General features: G+C 63.8%; 1 protein-coding gene across 5 annotated transcripts in view; it reads left to right on the plus strand.

Annotated features, from left to right (window-relative positions):
- PPP1R16A (protein phosphatase 1 regulatory subunit 16A) overlaps positions 1–13,183 on the plus strand; it is a 34,168-nt gene extending 20,985 nt beyond the window's left edge. For 3 of the 5 annotated variants that reach the window (XM_059395431.1, XM_059395434.1, XM_059395432.1), the window contains exons 2-11: positions 7,524–8,574; positions 9,785–9,855; positions 9,941–10,086; positions 11,130–11,233; positions 11,301–11,425; positions 11,515–11,640; positions 11,738–11,813; positions 11,891–12,020; positions 12,119–12,284; positions 12,558–13,183. In XM_059395431.1, coding sequence (XP_059251414.1) covers positions 8,316–8,574; positions 9,785–9,855; positions 9,941–10,086; positions 11,130–11,233; positions 11,301–11,425; positions 11,515–11,640; positions 11,738–11,813; positions 11,891–12,020; positions 12,119–12,284; positions 12,558–12,938 — 1,584 coding nt within the window. In that variant the 5' untranslated portion in view covers positions 7,524–8,315 and the 3' untranslated portion in view covers positions 12,939–13,183. Of the gene's footprint in view, positions 1–2,459; positions 2,553–7,523; positions 8,575–9,784; positions 9,856–9,940; positions 10,087–11,129; positions 11,234–11,300; positions 11,426–11,514; positions 11,641–11,737; positions 11,814–11,890; positions 12,021–12,118; positions 12,285–12,557 lie in introns of those variants that run through there. The other 2 variants (XM_059395433.1, XM_059395435.1) reach the window with 2 other exon arrangements.
- Positions 13,184–14,696: the final 1,513 nt, after the last annotated feature.

Below are 14,696 nucleotides of genomic sequence, written 5' to 3' on the forward strand. Positions count from 1 at the left end.
GAGTGATCCTGGTGGCTCCCTCCTGCCCACGAGGCCAGGTGCTGGGGAAGCCGTTTGTGCCCTTAATCCTTGAGCGTGCATTTCTTGAAGGTTCAGGGAGCTAGACGTCCGTACAGTGCTTGAGCTCACGGCCTGGGGCCCAGGTGGCCAACTGTCCTGGGAATGTCCTGTCTGGCCATGGCTCTGGAGCACTGGGGCTGTGTCTGCAGCGGGACGGCTAGCGGAGGACCTGGATATTAGGAACACCCTCGTAGTGGTCCAGGATAGTCATCGTTCCTCTGTGCCTTCTGCGCTGTTGGTCTCCGCTCCGGGGGCTGGGGAGAGGGGCAAACTGGCTGATGGCCGGGGGTATCCTCTGTGGGGGAGGTGAGGTGCAAGTGGAAGGTCTTGGCCCGTTTCCCTGTCTGGCGGAAGGGTTCCTTTTGCCTTTCAGCAGTGCTGGGGTTACACGGCCAGCACCGTTCCCTCTCCAGGCCTTCCTTCCTCACTGCTTTCACTTTGAGATCCCGGTAGGTTCACATACATTTGAGAGAAGAAGTTCAGGGAGACGGACCCCTGCCACAATCCCCAGTTCCCTTACGGCATCTAGGACACCAACACCCACATACTCCACTGACCTTTTCAGATTTTACCGGTGTTAGTGCATCTCTGTGCACGCACGTGTGTGTTTACTTCTGTCCAGTGTTAACTGTATGGGTTTGTGTGGTCACCAGCGTCCAAGTGCAGAACAGCTCCATGACCAGGACCCTGTGCTGTCCTAAGAAGCCATGGCCACCATCTTCCTCTGCCCGCTGCACACCCAAGATCTTATCACATCAGGGGTGCGGCTGTTAGGGAGGAACTCAGTGCCCTTGAGAACCACTAGGCTGGGCCATCCTGAGTCGGGCCCTGCTCGCCGCTGGAGAGTTCCACGGGGTGGGGGACAGAGTTTGGTTAGTCGTTTGCTGGTTGAAGGCCTGGGACATTTCCAGTTTGAGCCTGTTAAGAATAAGGTCGCTGTGAAGTTCATGTTCAGGTTTTTGTCTATTTCTGTGGGGCAGAGGCCCGAGAGGGCAGCTGCTGGGTCACGTGGGGCGCACATGCGCAGTGTTTATAAGGAACTGCTGGTCTGTTTTCCAGAGTGGCCTCACCGGGTCATGTGCCCTGCGGTGTGGGAGGGCCTCGCTGTCCTGCAGGTGCACAGGGACACCTCATGTGGCTTCAGGCCATGGTGTCCTCATGGCTCGTGCTGTCGCAGGTCTTCCCGTGGGCGTTTTTGGCCATCTGTATGTCCTCTTCAGTGTGATGTCTCTTCATGCCTTTTGCCCATTTTCTAATTACATTATTTGTTTTGGTTTTTACTGCTGAATTTTGAGTCCTTTAGGCGAGCGGGAGAGCAGTCCTTGGTCTGTGATTTGCAGACATGCTCTCCGGTCAGTAGCTTGGCTTTTCACCCTCTTCATGGGTCTTCCATGGACTGAATGTTTGTAACTGCGGTGCAGCTCCGCTTGTCCCCCACAGTCTGTGCCGTTGGTGGCCAGCCTGGAGAAGGCGTACGACCTTACCTTTAACGCTGAGAAGCACAGTGCCCCTGGGGTTGTGGTTTCGATGAGCTTTTTCCCATGTGGCTCTCCGGTTGGCCCAGCTCCATTGATCAGAAAGGTTCTTTTTCTGTTATTCTGCACTGTTTTAAGTTGTCTACACGTCGTGGGTCTGTTTCTGGGCTGTCTCTGTTCCATGGGTCTGTTTACCCCAAGCCAATACCTTAAAGTCTTACTTACCAGTCTTTATATGAGGTCTGTTATGGAATACTGTGAGTACTTAAAATTTGTTCTTTTTAAGGATTGTCCTGATGGTTCTTGGCCTTTTGAGTTTCACGTAACATGGAGAAAGAGTTTTGTGAGTTTCAAATACAGCCGCGGTGTTTTGGTAGGGACCGTGCCAGAAAGGACATCCCGGGGGTTCTGAGGCTCGTGACCCTGAGTGCTGTGCGCCCTGTTACTTGCCGGTTCTTCCTCATGCTCCTGGAAAAGCTTTTGCGGTTTTCTGTGTATAGGTCTTGTGCCTCTTTTGTGAGACTCATTCTTAGACGTTAATGATTTGGGATACTGTTGTGTTACCATGAACAGCATTGTAATTTTTCGTTGTCTAGTTGTTGCTAGGGCTTGTGGAGACAGTATTGTTTACACTGACCTTGTATTTTCCAATATTGCTTTGTTTTAATCAACCCTAATAGTTTTTCTCTGGGATCATCAGGTTTTTGTCAGACACAGTGTCATTTGTAAATCGTGTTTTTGTGTTCTTCCGGTCCTTACCCTGCTTACTTCTTTTTCTTGCCCCGTTGAATTGGGTAGAACCTGAGCCCAAACACGAGTAGAAGCAGTGCCGGCGAGGGTCCCTGTCTACTCCAGCACCGTGCGTGTGTTGTGTTTCCGATTAGGTTGGGATGATCATTGCACTGGGGGGAAGCACCCAGAGGCTTCCTTGGATATCCTTGTCTGATGGCTGCTGTCTACTCTTGAAGCATGGGAGCTGCTGAGCCTGAAAATGAGGGAGAAGAGGCAAAAGAAGCTGTAAGATTTCTCAAAGAAGTAGTGCCATTGTGGGGTGACCCAGTCAGGTGGAGGCAGAACAAAGGAGAGCTCACTGGACGCGCTGCGAGGGGGCAGCGGGCAGGACAGCGTGCGGGGCAGGGAGGGAGAGACTGGCCGCTGGGAGGTGGGGGCTGCGGCTAGCGGGGAAGGCGAGGCGGTGTGGGAATGTGGGAAAGCTCCTGTTTTTGGTTCCTGTGTGCAGGTGTAAGGGGCCCATTGGTCAGCTGGGGCTTATGGCTGTTGTGCGGTGGGTCACCTGACGGGCCTGTTTGCATTCAGCCCGGGGGCTGGGGGTGACTGTGGGCACTCTCCGGCCTCCAGTTTCCATGGCTCAAGTTGGTTGCCTGAAAGCGGCCTCTACAGAGTGGGCCCCGCACTTGTTGGACGCGTGGTCTTGCGTCCGTGGCTCCGCTTGGAGCAGTCACGCTGGGGGCTCCCGCGTGTGCGCAGGAGGAGAGAGCACAGCTTGAAGCTGAAAGCGAGGGCAGGAGGGGTGCGGCGGTCAGCGTCTGCAGGACTGAACTGGGGGCTAGGCGGTGGGGCTAGGAGAAGGGGGTGTCGAGTTGAAATGGCAGAGCGGGGGTGGAGGAGACAGTTCCTGATGGTGACAGGGACGGGGCACAGCGGGCAGAGGACGAGGTCGCTGGCAGGAGGAGGAGGTCAGGACTGAGGGGCAGGAGCTGAAGGGCTGTCACGAGAGGTTGAGGCCACCAGGAATTCAGACCTGGCGCAGTGGCAGGGCGGTGCCCAGGGCAAGGGCTGGTGTGGGCGGTTGGCTCAGCGGATGGCTCACGTCTGCTGGGACTCCTGGAGGGGGGAGTGGGGAAGGGGCCGCAGGCCACAGTGAGGAACAGGGCCAGTGGGGGCCCCCCTTCCAGGCCAGGGGGCTGAGGTGGTTTCAGAATTGGGGGATTGAGAGCAGGGTCAAAGCCCCTCGACGCTGTTCCTCTGGTCAAGGCTTCTCTTCCTTCCCTCGCGGCTCGGCCGGGTTCTGGGCCGGGTTCTGGTGGAGCCTCTTCTCCCTGGGGGGCCTCCTCCTCCTCTTTTCCGGACACAGGAGGGCTCGACCTCTGATCTTCGGGAAGGGTCAGCTGTGCGCGGGGAGGCACACCCGTGAGGCAGTGTCTTGACGCTGTATTTGGTCCAGGCCTTTTCTGTTTCCCTGGATGCCCAGGTGTGTCCTTGAGGCAGGGACCCTTGGCTCTCTGGTCCAGCCACGTGTGCTGTCCAACTCGTGTCCTGCTGCCAGTTGTCCGGGACTCAAATATCTAACTGGGCATTTTCCATGGGACCTTTGCCCTGTGGGCTGTCTCGCGGGCCCATTGCGACCGGCCTGAGCGCTGCTTTGTCGTGCTTCTTGCACGTGTGTTGCCCTGCTGGCCGGTTTTTTTTCTGGTTTTGTTTTGATTTGTTTCGCCCTTCAGTGCCAACATCGGGAAGAGCCACCGTGACCTGACTTGTTAGACCTTCAGCTGAGGTCAGGGTCCCAGGGTCCTAGGATGGAGACCCACGCCAGGGGTCTCCCTGCTCAGCGGGGGGCCTGCTTATCCCTCTGCCCCTCCCCCCATTCATGCTCTCTCTCTCTCTCTCTCTCAAAATAAATAAATAAATAAAATCTCTTAAAAAATAAAGATTTATTTATCAGAGAGCAGGGCACGTGTGCGCCTGGGAGGAGGGGCAGCGGGGGAAGGAGAACCCTGAGCCCACTCAGCACGGAGCCGAGCCTGGCTCCGGCCCACGACCCTGAGACCCCAGACCGGACCCAGCGGAGATCAGAGTCGGACGCTGGGATGCCTGAGCCTCCCGGGTGCCCCCGCGCAAGCTGTTTGTGCACAGCCGCTCCCTCAGCACTCAGGTCTTAACCGCAGGGGGCCCTGGGACAGACCTGGGGGGTCGTCACAGAGGCGGTAGCAGCAGGGCCCGATGGCAGCGCTGGGGGCCTGCCGGTGCGTGCCCCGGGGATGGCCTCTCTGTGCCGCATCGGTGCCACAGTCGGGAGGTGCCCGTGGCAGCACCCCAGGCCCTGCTGTGGGCTCGCAGCACTTGTGCCTGCTTCCTTCTCCTCGGGGGCAGGGGCCTGTCCTCGGCACCCCCAGCCCTGGCCCTGAGCCATGCGGTGGGTGGGCCGCCTCTGCACAGCATCTGGTCCTTCCCCGACTGGGTGGTGCAGCCCCTGGGGCACCTTGGCCTGGAGCTGTGCCAGGCCCAGTCCCCCAGCCCCTCGCAGATACGCAGATACGGACCGACGGCTCCTCCTGAAGGTGCCGGCACACGGTTAAGGAGATGGACTGGGAGTGTGCCCTCCACAGGCTCATCGTCTAGTGGCAGACAGGCGGGGACAGAGCGTGCCCTTGTGTCTGGTGTCCAGCTTCCAGCTCCGCCTGCTCGGGAAGCTGTCGTGAGACGCGTGCCTTGGGCCTCAGGGACCCTGGGGGATGGGAGTCTTCCAAGGCGAGCCCGTCTGCCGTGGGGGCCAGTGAGCACATGGGCTACGGACCATGGGTTGGCCCTGGAGTGGGGGCTGGGCTGCATGTGAGCCGTCGCCGCCCTCGGTTGCTCTGACAGGCAAACCGGAGTCTGGGATGCCCACCTTACCCGCCGGGTTCCCTGGGGGTCCTGCCGGCCCCTTGTTCCTCCGGAGAGGGGCAGTAGTGGGGTAACGCGGCATATAAAACCAGCTCTTTGGATTGCAAGTTATAGGAATCTACTCCAGAAGCCACACATAGCTTCACATCTGCGAGGGGGGAAGACCCCACAACCACAGGGAAGGCGGGTGACCGGCTCGGGCCTGACGCGGCGCGACGGCCCCAGCCCCGCTGAGTTCCAGTCCCCGTCACTCTGTCACACCCTGCTAATCCTCACACAGACGCTGCGGCTGGCACCAGGGAGGAAGTGCTGGGGTGGCTGGCAGGGGACTTTGGATGTAGGTGCGGCATCAGTTTCCCCGTGGAGCGAATGGGGGTCAGGACAGGGACCTGCGGGGAGGCCCGGACTCTGGGTGTCGCAGGGCGGCTGGGACCTCGGCCCAGCCCGGATGGCTTCCTGCCTGGTAGGGTCTGGGGACTGGGCCTCCCGTCCCAGAAGCCAGGGGCCCTGGCAGCGTTCTCCGCAGTCTCTGGGGATGATCGAGGGGTGTGGCTCTGAGAGGCTCCAGGGCGGTCTCTGTCCCTCCAGGAGGCGCCTCCCTTAGAGCTCCAGTACTCTTGTGCAGCTTTCTTGGGCACAGAGCTGAGACCTGGAAAAAGTTGCCCAGATCATCTGTTTGACATTCCAGTGAGACTTGGGGAGGGCTTGTGAGTGAGGTGGGAGAGGCCCCCCTTCCCCCTGCGGCCTGGGTGTGGCACATGGGTCATTCTGGGAGATGCCACTGAGCCATCTGGGCCTTGGTGACTCTGTTGAGGGTCAGGTCTTTCACTTCTGGTGGGCTCTTCCTGGACTGTGGTGGGAGAAGGCCACCGAGTGAGGCCTGGGGAGGGGTGTCAGGCAGGGTCCAGGGGACCGGGGCCCAGAAGGCGTAGGGCTGAGCCTGGAGGGGCCCTCCTTCAATGGAGACTGTCCTGGGGGGCAGGTGCCCACTGCAGCGTTTCCCGGGCACTCTCAGGGCCACCTTAGGGTCACCTTGGGCTCAGAGAAGGTAGTCAGCAGCCCCAGGACCTGCCCAGAGTTACAGGGAGACTGCCCTGGGGCATCTTGCAGCAAGGAGCACTGCTCAAGGGACCCAGAGTAGACCCAGGGCCCCCCCAGAGTCGGGGGCTGAGGGCCTGAGTAAGCTGTCACCACCCAAACCAGGAGACCACAGTGTCCACTGTGGGCTGGCCAGGGCGCTTCCCATTGTGGCTGGGCTGGGGGAGGGGATGCTGAGGCTGATCCTTCTTCCTGCTTTGGGATTATTTTCGTGGATGGCTTTCAAGATGAGTAGGAACCCAAAGACACGGAATCAGTTCAGACAGCTGCTTGCCCTTCTTGGTTCTTTTCCAGAGGGTGCACATCTGCCCCTCTGTTAGCCTGTAAAGCGGCGGGGTGGGTGACATCTTTTTTTTTTTTTTTTTAAAGATTTTTAATTTATTTGACAGAGAGAGATCACAAGTAGGCAGAGAGAGAGGGGGAAGTAGGCTCCCCGCTGAGCAGAGAGCCCTATGTGGGGCTCGATCCCAGGACCCCGGGATCATGACCTGAGCCGAAGGCAGCGGCTTTAACCCACTGAGCCCCCCAGGCGCCCCGGGTGACATCTTTTAAGTCCAGCCAGCGCTAACCTGGTCGGATGGCGGCTTTGGTTCCGACGCCCGGCTTCCAGAAGGGAAACCAGTCCCTACGACCCTGGGAGCCCACTTTCGGGGAGGCTTGGCCTGGGGTCCCCACCCCTTGCCAGGGCTGGAGACCAAGTGCCTCACTCCTTGTTTATGGTCTCTCGGGGTGGTCTGTTCAGGTCGTCTTCCCGGAAGGCCAGAGAGGTGAAGGTCACATGTGTGGGGGGGGCTGCCTGCTCTCTGGGGGTGGCGGGGAGGGCTCTGGGCCTGGTCAGGAGGGAGGCAGAGTCCTGCAGGGTGTGTGAGGTTCTATAGCCCTCAGGCAGTTGGGGGCGTGGGCAAGGAGAAGGTGACCTTGTGTAGTCCACCCTGGGAGCAGACAGGTCAGCAAAGCGGAGGGAGCCGAGGCCTTGAGAAGCTTCCAGAAAACAGCTCCCAGAGGCCAGTACCTGGGCTGTGGAGAGGCAGCCTCATGGGGAAGGCCTGTGGCCCGGCCAGCCCTCCTTGCTCCCTGCTCTGAGTTGGGCTGCCTTTTCTGGGAGCCCCGGGGGTGGTGATGTCAGGTGGCAAGTGCCCCCACCAGGATTCTGGTCCAGCAGCGCTGGGTGTGGGGTGGAGTCTGTTGGGGCGGGGCTGGCTCTCTCACCTGCTGGCCTGCGCTGCCTGCAGTGGTCATGATGGGCTCCGTGTTCCTCCCCCCCAGGCGAGTGGAGGCCGCCAGCAGCCTGCAGCCTGATCTACTGCTCTTCGGAAGGAGGCCCCCCAGGGACACAGCCGCCAGGCCTGCCAGGCCTTTGGTACCCTCGCTGCTTTGACAGACTCACTCCTGGGCGCTAGGGGCCAAGACCGCAGGACTCCGAGGGCACAGCCTGCCCTGACCTCTCTGTGGCTGTGGGTCCGGCCCTCTGGCCCAGCTCCCTGTTAGCCCTTATGTCCTGACCCTGGAAGACAGATAGGAGCACGGAGGGAAGGCCAGGCCATGGCTGTCCCCAGGCCCTACCCAGGATCCTGAGACCCGGAAGGGGAGGGGGCTTCTCGAACGCCGGAGCACTCCCGGGACCTCTGCCCGTTGCCCTGCCTTCCCTTGGCCCTCATCGAAGTGGCAGGACACAGCGACTCTGTTACCTGGGTAATTAGCTTCAGACCCAGGACTGAGGCTGCCCAGGTCCTGGGCTGCTTCCCACAGGCCGTGCACCCTGACCCCAAAAGCGAGGTGAGGCCGTGCCCGCTGAGCAGCCGAGGTGTCACCCTTGGGCACCTCCCACACTGCCCTTTCTGCCTGGGGTCCATGTCCCTCAGGACCGCCTGGGCCTGGTCACAGCGTGGGGCCTTGTGACCCAGCCTTGCCAGGGGCAGAGGGCACCGCCAAGCCTTAGGGAGGGGATGCCCCCAAGGGTGCTGGTCCGGCCCACCGCCCCACTCCTCAGGCCCAGTCTGGCCCCGGTGCTCCCCAATCTGGTGCCCCGAGCTGCCCCCCTGGCAGGTCGCCCCCGCCATGGCCGAGCACCTGGAGCTGCTGGCAGAGATGCCCGTGGTGGGCAGGATGAATGCGCAGGAGCGGCTGAAGCATGCCCAGAAGCGCCGGGCCCAGCAGGTGAAGGCGTGGGCCCAGGCAGAGAAGGAGGCCCAGGGCAAGAAGAGCCATCGGGAGCGGCCGCGGACGGAGGCGGCTGGGGGCGGGCCGCAGAAGCGGGTCCTCTTCCCTCCTAGCGTCACCCTTCTGGAGGCTGCTGCCCGCAATGACCTGGAGGAAGGTGAGCGTGGCCGAGCCCCAGGGCGCAGTGCCCTCCTTGGAGGCCCTCGGGGCTGGCCAACGTCCTCATCCGCATGCCCCCTGTGGTGGGCCGCCCGGGGCCGGCCCGTGGTGGGCTGCGCACATGGGTGCTGCTGTGGGGGTTGGGCAGGGGCACCCGGACAAGAGCCAGGGCTTCGCTCAGGGGAGCTGGGAGTGGCCCATGGCCTTTGCCACCTCTTGCCGGGGTGCTGGGTGACGATCGGGAGTGTCCTGGCCACCGCCTGCTTGGGTCCTCCATCTCCTCCTCTGTCTAGGAGGACGGTAGCGCTCACCACAGCAGGTCAGAACGAGGGGGCAGGGGTCCCCCACAGGCTAGCCCCCTTGGCACCTGCCTCTGGCTCCGCCTTTGACTTCTTCCTCGCCATCAGGACCATCCCGGCTAGACCAGGGGCCTGAGCTTTCAGCAGCCGCCTCATTCCTCCCTGTGCCCTGTGTGCTCATAGCCCCTCTGTTCTCCGGAGAGGCGCTCGAGGGTTCTTCCTGCCTTCCTCCGGGGGCAGAGGGCAAGGAGCGGAGGGCAGCGCCTCGAGGCCCGGGAAGTGCAGGAGGGCGTGGTGGGCGTGGTGCAGGCCAGGGACTGTGGGAAGGAGGCTGAGTCCTCCTAGTGCCTGTGGAGCACAGTCTGAGGGGCCCAGGCCGTTAAGGAGGTGACCTTGGCGACAGCCTGGGCCCACTGAACCATGAGGACAGGAGCTGGCTCTGCTCTGGAGGGCACTGGACGCCTCGGGCCCACACTGCAGGCTGCAGCTGGGCAGGGAGCCTGCTCAGGGCTGGGGCGTGTGTAGGGTTGGGGCACTCAACTAGTGCGAGAACCTCGGGGGAGCAGGGGCCCCAGTGAGGGTATTGTTGGAGGAGGGAGCCAGAACCTCAGCCAGAGTGGGATGGACCGGCGCCCCATGGCACTGCCCACATGCAGGAGCCTGAGGGTCGGAGCGCAGGGAGCCGTCGTCGGGAGGGCTGGCTCCTGCTTGGCGCTGCAGGCAGGGGCGGGGGGTGTGCACTCTGGGGGCAGACAGAGGCCCAGTGCCTCGGCTCTTGAGCCCTCAGCCTGGGCTCGGGGGCCCCTCTGGGCCCTGCACTGCTGCCTCCTTCGGTACCCTGCCCTGGGCCTAGAGCAGTGCTGGCCTGTGGCTCTGTGCCCTAACCACACTCCCTCCCCCTTCTCACAGTCCGCCAGCTCCTTGAGAGTGGGGTCAGCCCTGATCTGGCCAACGAGGATGGCCTGACGGCCCTGCACCAGGTCAGCCATGCGGGGGATGGGGGGCGTAGGGGGAGCGAAGGCGGCGCTGGCCTGGGCGCTGGCACTCAGGCCTTGTGGCTCGTAGAGCTGCATTGATGACTTCCGAGAGATGGTGCAGCAGCTCCTGGAGGCGGGGGCCAAGGTCAATGCCCGCGATAGTGAAAGCTGGACTCCCCTGCACGCCGCGGCCACCTGTGGCCACCTGCAACTGGTAGAGCTGCTCGTCGCCCGGTAGGCCCCAGTCGCCACTGCGGGGGAGGGCGTCTGTATGGGAGAGCGACGGGGCTTGGGCCGGGAGAGGCAGGGCCTTCCTCACACAGGCTGGTTCATCCTGATGCGGCCCAGCTGTGTCCTGGGCAGGAAGCGTGCTTGGCCCTTGCCTTGTGTTTCCACTCCCCTTCGCCAGCGCTGACTTCACCTTCACCCCGGCCTGGAGATCAGGGCCTTGGGGGAGGCTGTGCTCCCAGGGGAACAAACATGTGCTCAGGAAAGTGTGGTGGTTCTCCTGGGGGCTCCCTCTTGCCAAGCCCCTGTAGGAGTTTGGGAACTCTTGAGGGTGGGCCTTGACCTCTAGCTCTGGTCTCGATGGGGTCTGCACAGAAACAGGCCCTTCTGGACCGAGTGATGAGGGCAGCCCTGGCGAAGACGGAGGGGCACCTAGACATAGACGCGGCCTTTGACAAGGAGGGTGGGGCAGGGCTGGGCCTCTCTGCACGTGAGCTGTGGGGGACGGGAGGGGTGGTCGGCTTTCCAGGGTCTGGGAGCACCCCCCGCTGCCCCAGCCCCTCAACTCTGTCGGCTACAGCAGAATGGGTGGTCAGGGGCTCAGGCTCTCCTTGGAGCAGTCTGGGTGCTGACGGTGGGTGGGTGTTCACGGCTCTTGCGCCCAGAGAGCACCACCTTTGTGTTCTGGGCTCCCTCAGCTCCCCGTCCTCCCCCGGGCCTTGCCTCTGCTTGAGCCTTGTTCCCCGTGGCCCTCTCTGGCATCCAGGCTCTCCTCCTCCCTCTCCTTTTTGCTCCCTGAGGCTCCGAGAGGCCTGGCACCCGCTTTTGGCTGGTAGGCCCCCTGTGTGGGCTCACAGGGTCACGTGGGTGTGGAACCTGGTGCTCAGAGGCAGGTGGAGACGGCCCGCCTGGCTTGAGGGCTGGATCCAGGGCCTTCTCTGTCTTTGACCCGCACAGTCCACAGGCTAAAGGCCTCTGCAGAGGGTGGCCTAGAGGCCTCCATGGGGGAAGGGCTTTGTGGCCAAAGCCTCTGTCCATTCCTCCCGCAGGGGTGCCGACCTCCTGGCCGTCAACACCGATGGGAACATGCCTTATGACCTCTGTGAGGACGAGCGGACGCTGGACTGCCTTGAGACGGCCATGGCCAACCGTGGTGAGTGTGACCCCCCTTGTCCACCCAGGACGCCCAGAGTGCCGGCCCTGAGCTTGCTTCCTTTCAGGCATCACCCAGGACAGCATCGAGGGGGCCCGGGCCCTGCCCGAGCTGTGCATGCTGGAGGACATCCGCTGCCTGCTGCAGGCGGGAGCCGACATCGATGACCCCCAGGACCATGGGGCCACGCTGGTGAGGACCTGGCCGCGTGAGGTGAGGCTGGCGGGCGGCGGCTACCGTAGGGGCTTGGCAGGGACTCAGGCCCAGCTCTTTGCCTGTAGCTCCACATCGCGGCCGCCAACGGGTTCGGCGAGGCAGCCGTCCTGCTGCTGGAGCACCGGGCCAGTCTGAGCGCCAAGGACCAGGACGGCTGGGAGCCGCTGCATGCCGCAGCCTACTGGGGCCAGGTGAGTGCGGCGGGCGTGGCTGGCTCCGTGGCGGGGGCACGTGGGGTCCTGGCTCCTGGCTCGGGCCCTTCAGCAGCCCCGGCTCCCCGGCCCTCAGGTGCACCTGGTGGAGCTGCTGGTGGCGCATGGGGCCGATCTGAATGGGAAGTCTCTGACGGACGAGACGCCCCTTGGTAAGCCCTGGGGCCGCCTCTGCCAGTGTAGGGGCTGGGTGGGAGGGCCCCGGTGACCCTCCACCCGCCTCTCCTAGACGTGTGCGGGGACGAGGCGGTGCGGACCAGGCTGCTGGAGCTGAAGCACAAGCAGGACGCACTGCTGCGCGCCCAGGGCCGCCAGCACTCTCTGCTGCGGCGTCGCACCTCCAGCGCCGGCAGCCGGGGGTGAGCGCCCCGATCCGGGCCCCTCCCGCCCCCACCCGGCCTTCGCCCCCCCGCTGGCAGCCCCCCCCCCCCCCCATCCTGCCTTTGCCGGCCCCCAGGAAGGTGGTGAGGAGGGTGAGCCTGACCCAGCGGACCAGCCTGTACCGCAGGGAGCATGCCCAGGAGGCCATCGTGTGGCAACAGCCACCGCCCACCAGCCCGGAGCCGCCCGAGGAGGACGAGGATGGCCGGACGGACGCGGAGCTGTGCTCCCGACCTAGTGAGGTGAGCCCCACGCTGTCAGCCTGCAGCCCGGTAGCTGCGGGCCCTGGCGCGCCCCTCCGTGTGTGGAGCAGGCACGTGAGCTGATGTCGCTGCATGTTTGTCCCACTGTGCCCGCGCGGGGGGTCGGTGGGACCAGTGACCCTGTGCCCACACAGCGGGCCGGTGCTGCACGGGCGTGGCTGCTGTCCCGGGCGGCCATGCAGCCTGGAGCCCGAGGCCCAGGGAGGCCAGAGAAGGCCTTCCCGACGGCCCCTGAGGCCCGCGCTCCCCCAGCAGGACGATGATCCTGAGTCGGTGAGGCCGCACAACGGCCGAGTTGGAGGCACCCCTGGGCGGCACCTGTATTCCAAGCGGTTGGACCGGAGCGTCTCCTACCAGCTGAGCCCCCTGGATAGCTGTGCCCCCGATGCCCCGGGCCGGGTCAAGGCCCAGCACACGCTCGCAGAGCTGAAGCGCCAGCGAGCCGCCGCTAAGCTGCAGCGTCCCCCGCCCGAGGGGCCCGAGGGGCCTGAGCCCAGCCTGCCGGCCACCGCTGCTGCAAGCCCCCAGCCGGAACACAGACCCGGGGCCGGTGGAGACCCACCCCTGCTGAAGCTCACCGCGCCCTCGGAGGAGGCCCCCGCGGAGAGGAGGCCCTGCTGCCTGCTCATGTGAGGGGCTGGCTCCCGGAGTGCCCCGGAGGCTGCCGCGGGGCCCCTGCTCTGGGGGCCCTGGTGTACGCCCTGCTGCTGCTGCTGCTGCTGGGAGAGAACCGGCGGGGGACCTCCCTCAGCTCCCCTGCCGGGGATGCCAGCATCCTCGCTCAGGGATGAGCTTCTGGCAGAAGCCCTCCTGGGGGGCCGTCTGGCTGCAGAGACCTAGTTCCATCGTGTGCCTCTTGATAAAGGGCTGTTCTGCCACCTGCCTTGTCGTGTGTGTCACCGGGGCCGCTGTCCTGAGGGTGGGGAGCTGAGGTGCTGCTGCTGGGTGTGCCGGTCCCTGTGTGGGGCCTGTAGGGGCTTGCTTGGGGCTGCCTGGCCCTGCGTAGGAGTGAGGCCCACGGCCGCTGGGCGGGAAGCCTGGCCTGGCCTGTGCCCTGCCTCCCCTGCCTTCCCAGCCTCCTGGAGACTCCTCTGTAACTCTTTCCTTTCCTGAGAGCAGCGGGGGCTGCGGAAGGACATTCCTTGGGGCTCAGGCCTGGGGGTATCCATGGCAGAGGAGCAGGGAGCCTGGCGTGGAAGGGGAGGGGCCTTCCCACAAGACTCTCAAGCCACAGAGGGGAGAATCCGAATGAAGGCTGGAGTCAGAAACCTCCCTGGGGGATGAGTCCCCCCGCTCCTGGCACGTAGCCCTGATCCTGGGGCCTGGCTGCCAGGCTCCGCCTGGGCTGGCAAAGGGGACCAGAGGTTGGCTGCCCAGATCCTGAGCTGGCTGGGCACAATGTGTTAGGGTGACGGGGGCCCCTTAGGGGCCTCAGGTGGGAGGGCCGAGGGTGCTGTTAGCTTGCGTGTCAGTGCCGGGTCACCTTGCAGCCAGTGCCGGGTCACCTTCTCCTCGCCCATGGGATGGGTCAGCTGCATGTGTGCAGGGCCCATCCTTCTCGGAGCATCACTGCTTGGAGTGGTGTCCTCAGCAGAGCTGGGGAGCCGCGGCCTAGGCTGCAGGTTAAATTGGGTGTGGGGGGCAACGCAGCTTCCAGTGTCCACCTGCGAATAGCTGCCTGCGCTGGGCCGGGGCTGCCTCTGCCTGGGGCTGGGATCCTATTAACCTGTGCTCTGGTCTGAGGGCCCAGGGGGTAGGGGTAGGGGCAAAAGATGGCCCAGAGCCGAGAGGTGTGAGGGGAGACCGAGGCTGGCTGCCTGGGGCTCCTGCTCTTTCCTTGCTGGCCAGCAAGGGCAGAGGAGCCCAGGCTGGCGTCAGGCCCGGCCAGCTGCCCACGGCCTCTCTCAGAGGGCTGGCTCCTTGACCTTCCGCTCCAAATCAGATGTCCCCAGCTGGGGTAGCCACCCCTGGGCATGGCCTATCCACGCCCTTCAGGGCCTGGGGAGGCGGGGCCCTGATGGCCTATCACAGCTTGCTTCCCACTATCTCTGCCAATCAGGAGCAACAGGGAGGGGGAGCTTAGGTCACCCTGCCTGTGGTGTGGCCCCAAGGGCAGCTCCGGGCTGGGGCATGGTGAAAGGGCACAACCGCACCCCAGAGGAGCCCAGTGTCCGCGGGCCCAGAGCCGCCCCACCCTGTCGCCCAACATCCCAACCCAGAGACCCGGGCCGCCTCCAGCTGCAGAGCTGGGACCAAGGTCCAACCCCAGGGCTCGTGGAGCCTGCGGGCCATGGTTGCCAGCCCAGGAGGGGCCAGCCGGATGGAAGCCCGCATCGGAGCTTCCGCTCCCCTCCCCCAGGAACGCCAGGATTCTATAGAGGCCCCACTCAG

This window comes from Mustela nigripes, chromosome 3 (genome assembly GCF_022355385.1).
Source record: "Mustela nigripes isolate SB6536 chromosome 3, MUSNIG.SB6536, whole genome shotgun sequence".
Taxonomy (NCBI): Eukaryota; Metazoa; Chordata; class Mammalia; order Carnivora; family Mustelidae; genus Mustela; species Mustela nigripes.